This window comes from Aquila chrysaetos, chromosome 6 (genome assembly GCF_900496995.4).
Source record: "Aquila chrysaetos chrysaetos chromosome 6, bAquChr1.4, whole genome shotgun sequence".
NCBI lineage: Eukaryota > Metazoa > Chordata > Aves > Accipitriformes > Accipitridae > Aquila > Aquila chrysaetos.
In genome coordinates this window covers 39,861,132-39,877,880 of record NC_044009.1, presented here as the reverse complement: position 1 = coordinate 39,877,880, position 16,749 = coordinate 39,861,132, and the positions used below count along the sequence as shown (strand labels likewise).

Sequence of the window (16,749 nt, the reverse complement as noted above, 5' to 3'; positions counted from 1 at the left end):
CAGGTCCAAAGTGAGAAGGAGCAGGCAGCGGGCGGGCTCTGCAGAGCCGTCATTAGGTAGAGATGTGCCTCACCTGGGCTCTGTGCACTCTGCAGCTGGATTCAGTGATTGCTTTTGGGCCAGGCAAGAGCTTGAAACGCTCAGCACCCGGGAGGGCTGATCCTTTCATTAGGAGAGGTCCATCAGGTGGCCAGCAATCACAGCTTGCATCCTGGGTCTTCCTTGATGGTCATATCTGACCTAGGGAAATCAATACACTTCTCGGGTTTTCTTCTTGCCCTTTTTTTCTGTTTTGCTGGATATGCTTACTTTGACTTGCCCCACAACAGACTCCTACGCTGACCCCTCTGTTTCCAAGCTTTCACAACAAGATACCCTGAAAGCAAATTAGAGTGGGGTGGGGGGGGCAAAGTTTCAAGGACCAAAAAGACGGAGCCTATGAATTTAATAAAAATATCAGCCTAAAATTCTCGGCGGCAGATCACAAAGATGGTAAACCTGATCAAGTATAAGGAAGCTGTATGCATATTTCAGGTCTCTGCTGGCTTCAGAGATCTCTCAGGTTATACGGCATGTGTGTAAAAACTTGACATCTTTGCTTTGTACAAGGAAGACTGGTTAGAGCTGCACACATTCAAGGAGGGCCTCTCTTGAATAGAATTGGCCAAATCAGATTAAAAACCCAATATCTATGATGAAGGCTGTGAGCTGCCTGCTCGGAGAGGTTCCACTGATGTGAACCAGACGTTTCTTGCATGTGGTCAGGCCCTAAATTTGATACTGGAATTTAAAAACAAATTAAGACTCCCATGTAATATTGACTTTTTTTTTTTTTCAGAGTAAAAGATTTTACAGCATGGAATGCTACATGCAGTGGTTACATGAGTCCAAGTAATTGTACCAATTATATAATTTGATATAATTGCACTAATTACATAAACACATAATAATGAAATATAAGTTATTCCAAGAGCTAAACTGGAAGAACATTAAAGAACCTAAATCTGCTCCCACTTATTCTAGTACAAATCAGAAACAATTCCCCTGAAATCAATGAAGTTACCCAAATAAAATTGGCCCCTACCATTACAAGCAGCCAGGTAAATCCAGCTTTTGGTTTAAGGGTACTGACTGGGTGAGCAAATGAAAGCTACTGGGGTATTTTGTACCAATGGATATCTCTAATTCCTGGCCAAATTCCAGCATATACAGGGAGATTGTCCCTATGTTCATGACCAGCTTAGGTGTCTTCTCCTCTTGTTCTGATCTGTCATGCAGCATCTGTGGGTTTTGCTAAATGTTTTAGCTGCTGATTCTAAAGCAAAAAAAAAAATTTTTTTTAGAACTACTGAGAATGAGCTGGGCCCAATCAGGATTTCAAGAAAACCAGATTTCAGGTGTGTCTTTAATTATATTGGTGCCAGCCTGAATTACATCTGCAGACTTCAGGGGAGCTACTGCAGACTGACACCGGTATTAACACAAACAGACTCTCCTCTTAGACAAAAATTTGTATTTCTGATCCATTTTGCAAAATGTTCTTCAACCTTTCACACTAGAAACCACTCCAAACAAAAAATATTCTTAAAAAGGATTCATTCAGTGGGGGGTTTCCCTCCTCTCCCATGGCAGGGGGAGTGCAGCAATTAATTTCAGCTGCTGACTTCAGCTCTCACAAGTAACAAAGCAAAGAAGGTGAGAACTGGCAATTTTGGAGCAGGTGTCTATTATGTGTGGAAATAGGTGATGTGTGCAGAGTTAACCCACCAAGTGCTCTGTTGCACCGCATCGTGACAGTCACCCTATTCACACTGTCCTCATTAACGCCAGTGGGATGTCCAGGCACTGGGACCGGGGTTTTGCCTGTGTTAGAACATGTTAAAGGATGAAGACTTTCCAGCTGCAGAGACTGATTCTGCCACATGATAGAAGGCAATGATTTAGCATTTACAGGACCAAATTCAAAGCCTATCAGAGACGAGAGACGCCTAGTTGTCTTGGGGTGGGGGGGTATGGACCTGACCCAGCTGGTTTTTTAGGTACAGTACCTGACCTGCCATAAGGCAATGAAACTGGATGCTCAGTTTTGTAAGGATCGGAATGACAGATGGGAAAATAAACCCAAAAATTTTCAAAAGGCAGCCATCAAGCTTGGGCATCTCATTTTTCATTTTGTCTGATTTAAAAAATGCAGGAGGTGGACGCTGCAAAAGGTGGGATTCCTGCAGTCCCCTGCAAAAAGCTGGCAAGAGCAGTAGCCTTCTCACTTCTCTGAAAAAATCAAGCCCAAACTGCCTCAGATTGGTCCCACAAAATTAAAGACCTTTTAAATTTTATTTCATTTTAGCCTTGGAAATCCCTGTGGCAGGTTGCTGTCGGCACCAGGGCTCGGGAATACCTCACTATCTGCAGCATGCCCAGAGCAGTGAGTGACTCCACGCTGCAGAAAACTCAAAGCGTGTTCTGTTCAGTTTGATTTCCAGCGACCGTTTCACACAAAGTAGAAGGACCTGGGAACCTGGACTATGATCCAGCTCTCCCCACTCCTGGATGATGCCCCTCACACCATACTGATTGATGTTCTTCTTTGCGTTTCTATTTCTGCCCCATGAACGTCAGGGCCGTAGCTGCAAACGAGGGAGCAGGGAAGGCAGGGTAAGAAAGCTGTGAAAGCTTTTTACCAAGAAAAGGGGTGTTCTTTGCCGGCCTCTGTGAAGGAGTTCAGGACCCCGGGCTTGCTTGCGGGTTTGCGGTGAGATGCAGAGCACAACCCGTTCCTGCCCCTTGCTGCTGGCCAGCCCAAGCTCATGGCATCCTGGCTGCCAGCAGCTCCCTGCTCCCCAGGGCTGCAGGTCCAAATCCCGCGCCAAGACACCCTGCTCTCCTCCTGGGAGAGCACAGGAGTCCCAGTGTCCGATGCAGGGCTTGGCTTCAACCCCAGAAACCAAACACTTTCAATTAAGAACGAAACCTAACCGGACCCAGCCTCCAGGGCCTTGCATTTCAATGGGCAAGATTTCTTAATATATGCCATTTTTAAAAGCGCAGCCCAGTCTTATTCGTAATGACGGTGTCATATTAGGTCAAATGTGCCTTCGGGCTGCAGGGACGTGTATTTGCCACTGATTTCAAGGGGAATTTATAGAACTCATCAGTAGCACGGTCGACCCAGGAAACAAAGACAGGGGAGAAGGCTGCTAAGAGATGGAGCAGGAAGAGCAAACGGTGGCTTTGACAATAAACGTGCAGTTCGAGGTGGTGAGAAAGCTATGAAATATTCAAAAAATTTGGTCTGGGGGACAAAGTTCTGTGCAGCAGGTTGTTGACACAGCCACAGCAAATTGCTCCGAGAGGTCTCCCGAAACAATGCCGTTTAACCCAAGCGTCTGGCTTTGAGAGGGGTGGGCAGAGCTACGCTTGAATGTGAATTGTAACTAGAACCCATCATTAGTTGCATGAACTTGCTTCTTCAACACTTTCCAGGTCTCAGGGTCAGATCTAACGTTTGCTAAATCAACAGATGTCTTTCTGTCAGCTTCAGCTGGCATTTGCTCAGGTCTCCAGGAGGAAGAATTTATCCGTGAAGATCAATGAAATCAGTATCTGGATATATGCACAGCTGACGAGAATTTCTATGAGTATTTGTCAACATTTGGGTGTTTTGTTAGTAGGGGGGATGCATTTTACTCAAAAAAGCCCCTCTCCTCGGTGCCACCTAATTTAAAAAAAAAAAAAAAAAAAAAAAGTTCATCAAACTTAGCATTGACCTTTTTTTCCTGGAAGTGCTTGCCACATTATTTTTTTACTTCTTGTAACCAATCAGGGAGTGACCTAGACAAGAAGTTACATTCTTACATAGCAGGTGAACCAGGAACTTGCTGTAAATGACCTGCAAGCATGCGGAACAGCACCGTTCCCGCAGCCAGAGACCCTGCACTGATGCAGATAGAAAGAAGCAGATGCTTACATGTATAGACAGCAATAAAACTAGAGCGTAACATTTTTAGGATCGCAGCTGAGCTCTCAGACAAGGCTTTCTGCAATGACTAATACAACTACGGTCTAATGCGACAGTTCACTGTCTGCAGCCGCATTCAGTCCTGAAAGTAAGCAAGTTTCTCCAGATGTTACTCACTGAAAAAAAAAGCACATCCAGTTTTTAATCTTTTTTATTTATTTAAACTGTACACAAATGTAAAATACTTCAACAGCAAATCTAAGTGAAAATTGTTTGGTTTAAATTATTATGGAACAGAACCTAAAAGGAACTTTATTAAATAAACATAAAAATTGGATTTAAAGGATGCACATCTTGTAATGTATTCTACAATAGTCTTTTTTTTTTTTTTCACTCTACGTTCCATGTGCGTATGGTATAGAAAAGACACTGAATAGAACAAACAGAATCCATTTTGTACCCTGAAACAATTGGTAGGCCTCGTGAGGGATTGCTCAGTATGACTACATGATATATGATGGCTTTGCCATCTCATAAAAATTATAACTAATATGTTGGCCTCTTTGGTTCCAAAATTTATGTATAATACATTTAACTGTATTCATTTTTTGCTGCTATAAAAATAACATTTTTTTCAAATGGCAGTTTTTTGACTAATCATGCAACTAAATCAGTGCAAACATTAAAAGCAATCATTCGCTTTAAAAAAGAAGCAAAAGATTTAATTTCAAGTATAAAAAAATATAAAAAAGTCATATCATAAGTCCAGTTTTGTCTAGTATGGGTCAACACTTTAAATTGCATAGCTCATGCGGCACCTGTTTACCTAGATAGTGAGCAAAGATAAGTGCACTATCAAGTACCACTTTTCAAGGCATTGAAATTTGCAAGTGCTATTATACGTGCATTCAAGCAGTTTGCAAGTGCTATGCTGTATCATTATTTTCTGATCTTTATGGCCATCCTTGACACCTCCTGGTAAGGAAATTGAAAGCACTCTCCTCCTTTCCAAGACTTGTTAAAATGTTCCTCGCCTGTTATTAAACGCACTGCATTTTTCAGAACGTCTCCACTCTGTTTCTGTCACTCCTCTTTCAGGTTCATTGGTTTAGCCGTGGTGGCAGTCGCTTGTTCGCTCATCCCCCACGTGACGTGTAGTTGCCGAGTCCCCCGTTGAAGAACACCGACCGCAACTCTGACTTTTCGTTCTCCAAACAGTGAGAGATGCCAACGGTCAACATAGTCCAGGTACGGTATCGGATCCCCTTTTCCAAGACATGGCGGGTGTAGCCATCCACGGGTTGCTAGTGGGCAGTTAAAGCATCGGATCACGCCAGCCCAGCTTGTGACTTCGCAACGGTCAGATGTTAGAAATACAGTAGTTGCTTACGCGTCCGTCCCCTTTTCTCTCTCTCTGGTGGTATCACACGATTCCTTACTGGAAGTGCTGTAGGAAGATGTTTACATTTAGGTAAATTTAAATTAAGAGGAAGTGATCACCTCGCAAGGCAGGTGTCCTGCAGCTTCCCGTTAGACCTAAGAGGTGACGGTCGACTTTTTTTTCTTTTTTTTTTCTGTTTTTTTTTTTTTTTTTAATTTTTTAAGTTTGGTCATTTTGACACCTGCGTGCAAGAATACGTCGTGTTCTCGCAGTCTGTGCTTTTGCCTGAGCAAAGGGAGCTCATTTCGGTCTGGCTTCACCGGCAGGCGGGGAAACAGCTGCTCAGCCGTTCACTCGTACTGGCAGGCATTTAGGTCCATCGTCACTGGTCATTGACTTTCTGTGCTCATGTCCCTTTTCCGAGCTGCCTCGTGTGTGTCTGTGTGTGTGTGTGTGTCTGTGTGTGTGTGTATGAGCGCGTGTTTGCGTGCGTGCCCACGTTCCGTGTGTGTGTGTGTGTGTGTCTTTAAGATATTTCAGAGCATTAACTTATAAGTGGTAGAATATATAAGTGTCCAAGATCCACAAACTGCCACTGTCCTGACACCAAAGTGAAATGATTTTTTTTTTTCTTCTTTTTTTTTTTTTTTTTGTCAAACTTTTCCACAGTGACTTTCCAACACTGATGCCTGGATACACAGTGAAACTTCCTCCAACACCATCTTGTACGGGAATGTTTCTCTCTCTCTCTCCCCCCCCTCTCTCTCTCTCTCCCCCCCCCAAAACACACCTTAAATCAAGCACAACCACATTCTTCCACAATCATATTGGGAACGTCCCTTTTCACAATGTTGTATTCATCATCAAAGTACAGCATTGACATTGTGCTAAGTTTGGTTGGAATGCAACAGGAGTTCACGGTGCCCGGGTTCAGCCCCCGCATTCGGTACTGATTCACGACGGCGGTGTGAAAGGAGGAAGCCGACCCCGGGACGCCGGCCAAGTAGGCCGGGCAGCTCCCTTCACAGTAATTCCCATAGTAACCTGATGGTGCTATGATCCAGTCATTCCACCCAATGAGTCTAAAGTCAATGTAAAACTGTTGCCTGCAACATAGATTGGTCCTGCCATCGCACTCCAGGCCTCTTTTCCGGATCCTGTGTTTGTTATCGGCGAGGCGGGCTTGCACCACTAAAAAAGGCCGGTGGGATTCCTCCCCGGGGTCCACATAAATTGGCAGCACTGAATACTCTTCACAGCCCTCACATTGAACATCCAAGTTCAGTCTCCTTTCTCCTCTCTCAAACAGAGCCTGGATCGCCTCTGTCATGGGAAAAGTGTGCCAACCACTTCTTTTGAGATCAACTTTCTTTTCAACCACATTCCACTTGTTGCTAGTGTCCGGGTCTTGGAAATAGACTTTGACTCTTACTTTTCGCCTGCTGCCTTTCTCTAAGACATATGGAAGCAGCTTCAAGTAAAGCCACAGGCTGGCTTGAACGACAAACAAGTTCTGGTTCCCTTCATTCGAGATGAAGAAATAGAGGCGGACTCTAGATGAGGCCAGATCGTCTGCAAGATAAGGAGAGATCAGCAAGATTAAGTTAAAAAGGAAACGTTAGCTTGTGTGCCATTCTGGATTCAGGGGCAACGCTAGAGCACCGCAGATCGAGGGAGCCGTGACGGGGCTGCGCCGGCCGGAAGGCACGCACTGCATCAGATATCCCCAATTTGCAATCAAAATGAATTGAAAAAAGGGACTTCCCACAGCAACGTTCATCATCGGGCTGTAGTCGGATGTGTCAGATCCAGAGACACCAGTAGGAGTTCTCCAGAATATGGGGTTTTCCCAGCCAGCCAGCTTTAAAGATGCTACAGCAGCACCTTGAAAAGACCAGCGCTCGGACTCCGCTATCTCGTCGGTTTAAGAATAGTTTTAACTTTCAGCTACCTGCCAGTTCTCACGGGGAGAGCCCTTTCAATAACCACTGAAACGCCAATGCCAAACCAGGGATTTTGTTTCGATTTTCACATGTTCTCATCGTGGTTTAACAGAGAGGATTCACGAGACGGAGGGGAAAATATTTCAGTAATGCGCCTGCTTGTCCAACAGATCAAGCTAACCCCCCACTTAGTCTGGTAGAATATCCGCTATTATTAATTGTTTCGATCTCTGCCTTTTCCCCCCCGAAACGACAGACTGCCATTCAAGGCGAGGCAACGAAGCGGTTGCTCTCGCTGTAATGCCGTTCCTGACTGTTCTCAATACGCTTTTCAATAACACCAGAATTAAAGGAGCAAAATTGTCACGGAAAACCAAATGTCACCAAATGTCTGACATAACCCCTTATTTGTAAACAAAAGAGCCTGCTGCATGAAATGTTTCAGAAATACCATTGGCCCTCCTGCAATTTTGTACTGTAAGTCCTAACTAAATTTGGCGTAGGTGATAAATGTGCAAGCTGGCCTTTATGGCGGAGACTGTAATTCTGGTCCTTGAATCAAAGCCTCCCGATCGCTATTTAAGATTATTGCTGGAAAGGCATTTTCTCATCTGCCCTTATCTGTTTCGCCTCTTTCTGTACAGAGCCAAATGTAGATTTTTTTTTTCTTCCTTTTCTTTTCCTCAGCATCTTTATTATTTTTGTCAATCCTTGAATGGGATTTTTTGCGTAGTCAGTGTCTTAATTTGTCACCCTAGATGCCTTTCCAAACGTGCCTCCGGGGCCCTTTCGGTGCCTTGTAATATTTCAGTGACAAAAATTTTCACTGTGTTTGTCTGTGCTTTACATAAAGTCGATTTTGGAAGTGTTACAAAAGCCAGCGATCGATCGAATACCAAATGGAAGTACGAGCCCACCCCAGATCTCCCAACAACAGCCTGTTAAAAAATAACAACCCCCCAAATGTACGCTAAGAAAGCCTTTCGCATGTTAGTAAATACACAACTTCTTTATAAACTGTGGTGACAGTGACAGAAAAAGAACAGTACGGTGTTGCTGCACCGATCCACATCGCTTGTGTTGTGTGAGATTGTGTGCGCCCATAAATTTTGTATGTGAATATAACAAGCATATGTATAATGCAACAGATCCCATAGATACTGTAAATGTATATGCCTTTGGTAAGTGGGAGGGTAGATAAAGGAGATGAGTGGGCAGCATACAGGATAGAAAGAGATTTATTTTGTGGACAAATGATATGTAGATGCCACAGGAAGATAGAGAGAGAGAAAAATGAACTGAGCGATAGAGCGATGAAGGAAAGGAGAGATGGGCAGATAGACAGGAGACAGCTAATTTGCAGCGTGATGGTGTTATAGCCAGATGTGCAAAGTTCACAGGCACAGCGGTTGCCTGGATAAACTGCTGGAAAGCTGCGCTGAAGGGATTCGGTGACACATAACGGCAATGGCCGGACAGGAGGGAGATGGCTGGTACCGTGGGGATGGATGGCACAGTTAGTAACCGGACTGGCAGACAGAGAGGAGAGAGACACACTTGGTAGGAGGCTGCACGCAGTGGACAAACAGACAAGGCCAACACTACGAACCAAAGCTAAATAAACGGGAAACGAGCGGAAAGGGAGGACGGGCGAAGGCAAGCCTCGGAAGACAGATGCACGCAGTGAACCAGACGAACGTGCAGGGCAGCCAGACGAGGCGAGGGATGCAAGAGATGGAGTGGGACAGGCGGAGGAGGGACAGTGGGACGCACGGGGACGGAGGCGAGCCACGGTGCGGCTGGAAGGACCACCGGAGGGAAGCCGGGGGCACGGAGGCTGCGGAGGGATGATGGAGGGACGCAGCGAGGGGAGTTGCGGGGCGCAGCCCGCGGAGAATCCCGGGCGCGGGGGCACAGGCGGGGAGGACGGGGAGGAGCGGGCAGGGCCAGGGCCAGACGGTGCGGGGCAGAGGGGAGAGCGGGCGAGGCGGGGGGGGGGGGCACGACGCGGGTGAGCCAGGTAGCCTGCGGCGGGCAGGAGGACGGGCAGGGCGCACCGGGGGCCCGGCGGCAGGGCCGGGCGAGGGCGGTCGGGGGAACCGCCAGGGGTCAGGCCGGGGGGACGGAGGAGGTGGGCAGGAGGGCAGGCAGGGCGAGCGGGAGGACTGACAGGGCTCGGGCAGGGGGGGCCGACGGGGGGTGAGGCAGGACGGGCAGGGAGAGCGGCCGGGCAGGGGAGAGGGGGCGGCGGGGGCGGGTGGGGGGGGGGGGCGGGGCCGGGCGGCGCCCACCTGTCTCGGCGAAGCTGATGATCTCGGAGACGGGGTCGTGGGCCGGGGGCCCGGCGCTCGCCTGCCCGTCCAGGCTGGGGATCTCCACGCGGCCGTCCTCCCGCACCTTGCCGGCGTGCAGCTTGCGCAGCGCCGTGACCATGGCCGCCTTGGGCACGGCGTGCGTGATGTTGGGCCGGTCCCGCATCTGCAGCCGGCTCAGGATGTGCCTCTTCACCGCCTCCAGGAAATCCCCGTCCACCTTGCCCGGCTCCTCGGGCCGCCGGAAGCCGCAGGAGGTGCATGTGTCCTGCGGGGAGCCGCCGGCGGGGGCCGGCGGGGTCGGGGTGGCCGCGGCGCCCAGCAGGAGCAGCCCGCAGGCCAGCAGCGCGGCCAGCACCCCCCGGCGAGCCGCCCCGTCCATGGCGGAGGAGCGGGGGGCCGAGCTGGGGGCCGCCCCGAAGCGCCGCAGGGAGCCCGTCTGCAGGCAGCGCCGCTCCGTGCGCTCCGCGGCGCGGAGGGGGCGGTGGCAGCCAAGCTGGGGGGCCGCAACCGCTCCGCGCAGGGGGGGAGCCGCGGCGGAGGGAGGGGGCGCCCGGGGAAGCGGCGTGTGCCGCCGGGGAGGCGGAGGGGGGGAGGCTGCACACGCAGGCACCGAGGGCGAAGTTGGGGGGGGGGGGGGGCAGCAGGCTTGGCGTGCACGGAGAGCCCGGCTCCACGGGGGAGGGGGACGGCAGCAGGTGAGGGGGTGGCTGCGGAGCCCGGGGAGGAGGGAGGGGGAGCGGGGAGCGAGCCGGAGGTGCGAGGGGAGCCGGGGAGCAAGGGGGGGGGAGGCGGCGCCGCGCTGCCCCGGTGCCCCGCGCCGCTTCAGAGGGGCATCCCCGGGCGCAGCCGCTCCTGGTCCATCGCTCGCTTCGGCAGGTCCGGGCGGGCCGCGGAGAGGAGCTCTTTAGTCCAGCGTCATTGAGGGGTGTCAGGGAGATAAACGAAGCAGATTTATATACAATCCAATTTATAGCCTGGAAGGAGGGGGGGGGGGAGAAATGCCACTTGTACCCCCCCGCCCACTCCGCCCCCGCAAGACAACAATCCACAGGCCGTGGGTGCAGGTCTCTTGAGCAGGTCGGCTCCGCGCCGCGCCGCTCGGTTGTCCCCCTTCAGCGCCCGCTGCTTCTCAACGTGCCATCAAAGTTGACCCGGAGCATAGCTGGGGAGGGGCCGGGGGCGGCGGGGAGGGGGTACGCGGCTGGCAGCTCCACAGTTGCGAGTCTTCTCCCCCCACCGCCCCGCTTATTATTAGCGAGATGCTTTTATTTTCAAGGCAGCGCGGAGGGTCCGGAGTCCGGCGAGGATGCTGCGGCGGCGCCCGGCGCGGCCCGCGCCGCGGGCAGCGGTACCGCACGCTGCGCGGCCGCGGAGCGGGGAATCGGCTCGATCCCGGCGATCCCAGGAGAAGCTGCACGGATCCACTCGGTCAGACCAGCTCTTCAGCTCGCTCCCTCGCTCGCTCTTTTTAAACAATATCTCCCTTGTTGGTGGTTTGGGTTTTATTATTATTATTGTTATTATTATTTTAAGTGTGATTTTTGTTGTTGTTGTTGTTGCTGCTGCTGCTGCTGCTGCTGCTGCTCCAGTTAATCTGTCTCCCTCCCTCTCTCTCTCTCTCTCTCCGCGTCTTTTTGATCTTTCGCTCGCCTTGTGCTGGCTTGAATGCTGTGTTTTGTTTTTTTGGTTGGGGTTTTTTTTTTTTGGTTGGTTTTGTTTTGTTTTGTTTTGTTTTGTTTTTTAACGCGTCTGATGTTCCCTCTCGGATCCGCAGTGGAAGGTCTCGGGGAAGCGGCTCGCTCCTCGCTTATCTTCCTCTGATCTCCTCCTGCTAATATTCCCCCCCTGCAAAATCACGACATTGTGGCACTTTCTACTGAAACTTTTATACAGGAGTTAAAACCACGTGGGAACTCCAACCTATAACAGAGACGCCATGGGTTCCTCACTATTTAGGAGATTAAGTTAAGTCTTTTGCCCCCTGGGCTATTACAGTAACTTCCTGATGTGGAAATATTAACTATGCTGTTTCTTTAACTCCCCCCGTCCCCTCCCTCCCTCCCTCCCGGTTCCTGCAAACACACCCACCGCACACCGACCCGCGTCCCCGTCCCGTCCCCCGGCAGGACGGACGGACGGACGGAGGGACGGACCCCGAGCGGCAGGAGCTCCTGCCCCCCCTCCCGCCCCGGCCGGGAGATGGATGCCCTCCCCGCCCCCCCCCTTCGGTGTTCCTTGCCTTTTAAGCACTTGAAAGAAGAAGTCATTAGAAAGTTTACCGTCGGGTTGGCTTTGCGACGGGGCGGGTTTTTGTTTGTTTGTTTGTATGAATGGGCCGGGTAATCGGGGCGGGTGCCGGGGATTGTGTGTGTTTTCCGTGGGGCAGGAGGGACGCGGGCGCGGAGCCTGGCGGAGGCAGCGCGACGGGGGGGGGGGGGGGGGGCGGCTCCGGGCGGCGGCCGAGGGGAGCCGGGAGGGGAGATAACGGGAACGCCGCGCTCCCGCAGCCGCGGCGGGCAGCCGGCAGGAGTGCCGGCCCTGCCCATGCCCTGGGAACGGGTTTTCCTCCGCGGGGCAGCCCCCGGCTTTAGGGGGGGCGGGGGGAGTCGGGGCTGCGATCCCCCCAAGCAGGGGTCAGGAGAGGTTTCCACCCGGCTCCCTCCAACAGCCGAGCCCGGGGGCGAGCGGCCGGGGCCGGGGAAACCGCCGCGCCTCCGCGGCACCGGGGCGTTATATCACGCCCTCCACCCCCCCCCCCTCTCGCCGGGCGGGGACGCCCGGGGCCGGGCACCCACGGCGGGGCAGCGACAGCGGCTCGGCTCGGCTCACCTGCGCGGTCCCCGGCCCCGGGGCGGCCGGCAGCCGCGGCCGCTGCGCGCTGCCCCGCGGCCCTGCGCGCCGCCGCCGCCGCCGCCGCCGCCGCCGCGGGGGGAAGCCTGGGCAGAGGGCGCCCCCTCTGGGCCGCGCGGGGAAGCGGGCGGCGGGGCCGAGCGGGGTCACCGGGGCAGCGGCGGCGGAGCGGCCCGGCGGGGGCAGAGCGGCCCGGCGGGGGCAGAGCCGCCGAAGCCCCGCGCCGAGTTCAGGGCCGGGGGCCGCGCCGAGGCTGCCCCGGGGCCGGGGCGGGCGCCGCGGCTCGGGCGCACGGAGCGGGGAGCGGCGGTCGCAGGCGGCGGCGGAGGGGCTGGGGCTGGGAAGCGGGAGATGCGCCCCGCCGCAGCCCGGGCTCTGACCGGGCAAAGGAGGCTCCCGCAGCCGGCCCAGGCAACGGGGCTGCCGGCTGTTCTAATTGTATTTTCTTTTTTCTTTTTAACGGAGGAAAAAAATCTAACTTCAAGAACGAAGGCAACTCTCGAGCCCTTCATCTTTTTCATTGAGCCGAACGGTGGTTTTCAAGGGGCAGGACGCGCAAATCTCAAGCATGACAGCAAAGAAGCCCCTTCTGCTCACGTCAGTTTTCGGAAGAAGAATGAAACTTCTCCTATATTCCTGGACTGCACGCACACGAGCTCTGTTAGTTGTCACTAACACAAGCAACGCAGGAGTGTAAAGCGGGTCAACGGGAGGATCAGCCCGTTACTCTGATTTAAGAGTGGAAGGGACAAATGCTATCCTCATCATAAATATTTTCTTTCTTGTTCTGTACTGCCAAAGGAAAGACACTTAATGCTGTGCTTCAAAATCACATTGCAATCCCGATCTGGTTGTTCATGTTGGTTTTAATATAAACACAGTCTGATTGCGTGTACAGCATTGTAAACCAAATCCTCAGTATCACTGGAGCTACCCTGATGGGAGATCAGAATTAGATACAGTATTTCCTCCCTGCCAGTAACAGGTTTTGAATGGAAAGCCTGGAATGTAAAAAAAGAAATAATGCTAAAAATCCAATCACTCTGACATCCTGTGAGCTAATGAGAGCACGTGAATGCAACAAGCTTAGTACTTCACAGTAATTAATTTGACAGCAAAGAGCTAACAAGAAAACAACAGGCAGAGCAGTGATGACTGGTTCATAGAGGTCACTGTCAAACAAGAAATAGGTGCAAACACAGTTCCTCTCCCTTTGAAAACAACTATTTCATTGCCCCAGTGAGAATGAAATGCCAAAGAGGGAAAATACCATGTCTTTGGTGGGGATAACAAATCTGGGAAGTCTTTCTAGTAGAAGGTTTTCTTTTTCACATACAGTGATTTTTAATCATCCCCGTTACTCACTGCAGTGGCATGTTTTGGCTTCCCCCCCCCCCCTTTTTTTGGGTTAGCCAAAGCTATTTTGCATATTCAAATATTGGGAAGACTTATCTTCTCTAGCAATTACTAACAAACTAATAACCTCTATTGTTATTTAAAGTGTGTCCAACACAGCATTCTGGAGGCAGCTCTCACACAATGGATTTTCTCTGGCTTCCTCCTAGAGAAGAACTTAATCAAACCTTAGATGCTTTCAGGCAGAAGAGCCTACAGGGAGAGCAAACAGGGTTAACAGAAAGAAATGTGCCATTTGATTTCTAATCTTGCTCAGGGAGCAGGGCCTATTGATTGAGCCATAAAGCTCTGTTAATTTTAAGATCTCCTCAGCTTTCAGTTCTTTCCCTTGGGCATAAACTTGTTGCTTACACATAGTGGCTGAACTATCAGGGGAAGGGTAGCTTCACGCTCCCCCCGCTCCGCTCTCCTCCCCTCCTCCCCTCTATTCTATTTGTTCTGAGCTCATCTGCGTGAGGATACATTTTCACACACACCTTCTCAAACCGGCTGCTATTCATCTGATTCAGGGTCATGCTTTTCCATACATTAAATGCAGGGGAAAACTGGGAAGGAAATGGCTGGGATTTGTGCTTAATGGGCAAGCACACGGTTAGCCAGGGAGCCCCACTGTGAGAAGGTACAGTATCGAAGGGTATTTTCTGTAGAAACATCAAGTCTCGTGACTGGAATCTGATGCTTATTAAAGCTACTAGTATAATGAAATCAGTATAAACTGAGATCCTCAGCCAGCGTAAATCGGCATGTTTCCGAGGCATCAAACCGCTACAACTCTTCCTCTATAATCTAGATATTTGCTTATGCGCATTTTTCTCAGGAGGCGGCAGATGCAGAAGTCACGCTTTTGGGGAGGCCAGTCAGTGCAGCTCTGCACCTTCCTGAGTCGGTGGGGATCTCTAGAAACGGAGCAGGCAGCGATGGCACCAGGCAGCTCCCTCACTGCTCCCTGTTTCCATGATGCCCTCGGTGGGACCATAAACAATTTACACTAGCAAAGGATCTAGCCCCTCACGTATTGCTAAAGCACCTTTTATGCTCTTAAACCATTAATAATATCTATTAGGTAACCTTACTAATCCCTTTGAGGAAGGATTTCTTTACTGTACTGATGGCTGCACTGAATAAAGCTTCATATATGAAGAGGCCCAGTTTGCACTAGAAATGCTTCTCCTTTGATAACCAGCAAATACAAGTTTTACTAGCACAAGCATCTTTTTCTGCAAGCATTTCCCAAATAAAATAGGCTATACTGGCAAAAGCACTTTTTTTTGCTCATATAGCTGCATCTATATGGGGGATTTTTGCACGTAGTGAAACACAATCTGTTTTAAACGGCACTTCAGATGAGCATTGCTATCCCACAGAAGTTTCAAGGCTAGACCTTGAAGTATATGCTTCTGCCTTGTGTCTGAAAGAGCTTTTTACAAGGTGGCCATTGTCGTCTTGCTGGAAATATAGAGAAACTGAAACGCACGGTTACAGGGGCCAGCTGCGAGCGCTGTGCTCAACCTGGAATTTGTATTCATACCATTTTTTGCTTCAGATGAAATTATGTATCCGTAATCAGATTGATTCCTCACTACGCACAATCACTTTTTAAACAACTGCAGCAAAAACAGTAGATGTTTCAAAAGCACCATAATTCTGTAGAAGTGAAAGTCTTACTGAAAATCAAGTAGGTAAATGCTGTTCTGAACAGCCTGGACATTTTCTGAACCGGCAAAGGTAGACGTAACTCATTAAAAAAACCACTAAGAGGTTAATCTGGCTCCTTTGCTCCTGCCCATGCTTCTTTAACTGAAAACTGTCTGTTAACAGAGATTTGCTCTCTAAAAGAAGGGTCCTACTCTGAACACCACTTGGAAAAAGGGAGTATAGCAGGCAGAAACAAAGGAACTGACCAACCCGGGAACTCCTCATCTAGAGCAGGTACAACGAGAATCTGGAAGATGAGTCACAGAGAAATAAAACAGAGCCCTCAACGCATTTTGAAGAGCACCTATTGAATGCCAGCTCCTCGCCCAAGTGTCAGGCAGGATGGGGACACGGGGAGGCAGCAGTACAGGGTTGCAGGGGTATACTCACGGCCTCAGCCTCCCACTCCCACTGCACCTGCTTTAATGTGGCTCTAGTCCCGCTCCCTTCAGCTCAGCTACCTTGCGGTGCCTCACGGGCAACATGTTGGCCTATCGGTCCTCTTCAACGACCCCTTCGCGCTCCGGGAAGGTTTGCATCCCAGCTCCCAGGTTCGCTGTGGGGAACGAAGCGCAGGTGGATCTCGTGCGCCGTGAAGCGATGCAGTCAGGTACCTCGCCTCAGGCGGGTCTCCGTACAAAGCAGCGTGTCCTCTGGCAAAGGAACTGAGTTCAGGGATCTGCTTCAATTTCCAAAGCAAAGGGACCGAACACCATCCGGTGGATACCCTGTGTGATATTCAGAAGCTACCGGCTGCTTGTTGACGGTCCAGAAGTGCTCTTGTTTTCCTCGCACAGTCTGTCCTCTGCAGTCCAAAGCTGTAGACTTATAACCAGGCAGTGACTTCCTCTGAAGTTGCTTGTATTGACCTAAATAGGTTGGGGCGGGTGAGGACACACAGACAACATGAAAAAGCTGTGCTGGTTGCCCAACAAAGAAACGTCTGCTTTGTGGTGAGCACTTTTAACATATAAGCACTTTTAACATACTGTTAAAGAACATGATTTTCATGTTTGTTTAAGTTCACACCAAAAGCCTCGCAAAGTGAGTTAAAATAAAATCTGCATTTAAGTGGTAAACAAAGTAGTTAAAACTTGACTTCTTGTAATTTGAATGCTACTTACTGAGGCGATGCATTTAGAGGTCGACGGGTGCATTTCTTCTATACATCCAGCTGTGACTGATACATCT

The 16,749-nt window shown here is 50.6% G+C and overlaps 2 protein-coding genes and 1 long non-coding RNA gene across 10 annotated transcripts; 1 reads left to right on the top strand and 2 right to left on the bottom strand.

The window, feature by feature from the left end:
- Window positions 1-4,153: 4,153 nt before the first annotated feature.
- Window positions 4,154-9,976, bottom strand: INHBB (inhibin subunit beta B). Its single transcript, XM_030018801.2, has 2 exons — window positions 9,574-9,976; window positions 4,154-6,911 (listed from the first exon to the last, which is right to left on the bottom strand). Exons 1-2 carry the CDS (start codon window positions 9,974-9,976, stop codon window positions 6,136-6,138), a joined length of 1,179 nt encoding a protein of 392 aa, XP_029874661.1. The 3' UTR covers window positions 4,154-6,135.
- Window positions 9,973-15,008, top strand: LOC115343177 (translation initiation factor IF-2-like). Of its 8 annotated transcripts, none has more exons than XM_030018804.1 (3): window positions 9,973-10,292; window positions 10,878-11,025; window positions 12,914-15,008. In XM_030018804.1, the coding sequence occupies exons 1-3, from the start codon at window positions 9,975-9,977 to the stop codon at window positions 13,120-13,122; spliced, it is 675 nt and encodes a 224-aa protein (XP_029874664.1). In that variant the 5' UTR covers window positions 9,973-9,974; the 3' UTR covers window positions 13,123-15,008. The 8 variants fall into 8 exon arrangements, with proteins under 8 accessions (XP_029874664.1, XP_029874667.1, XP_029874665.1 ...); XM_030018807.1 differs by having other exon boundaries at window positions 10,874-11,025; XM_030018805.1 differs by lacking the exon at window positions 12,914-15,008 and adding an exon at window positions 11,491-11,617.
- Window positions 11,304-16,494, bottom strand: LOC115343178. Its single transcript, XR_003924017.2, has 2 exons — window positions 16,020-16,494; window positions 11,304-11,442 (listed from the first exon to the last, which is right to left on the bottom strand). It is a non-coding gene; the product is annotated as an uncharacterized LOC115343178 (long non-coding RNA).
- Window positions 16,495-16,749: the final 255 nt, after the last annotated feature.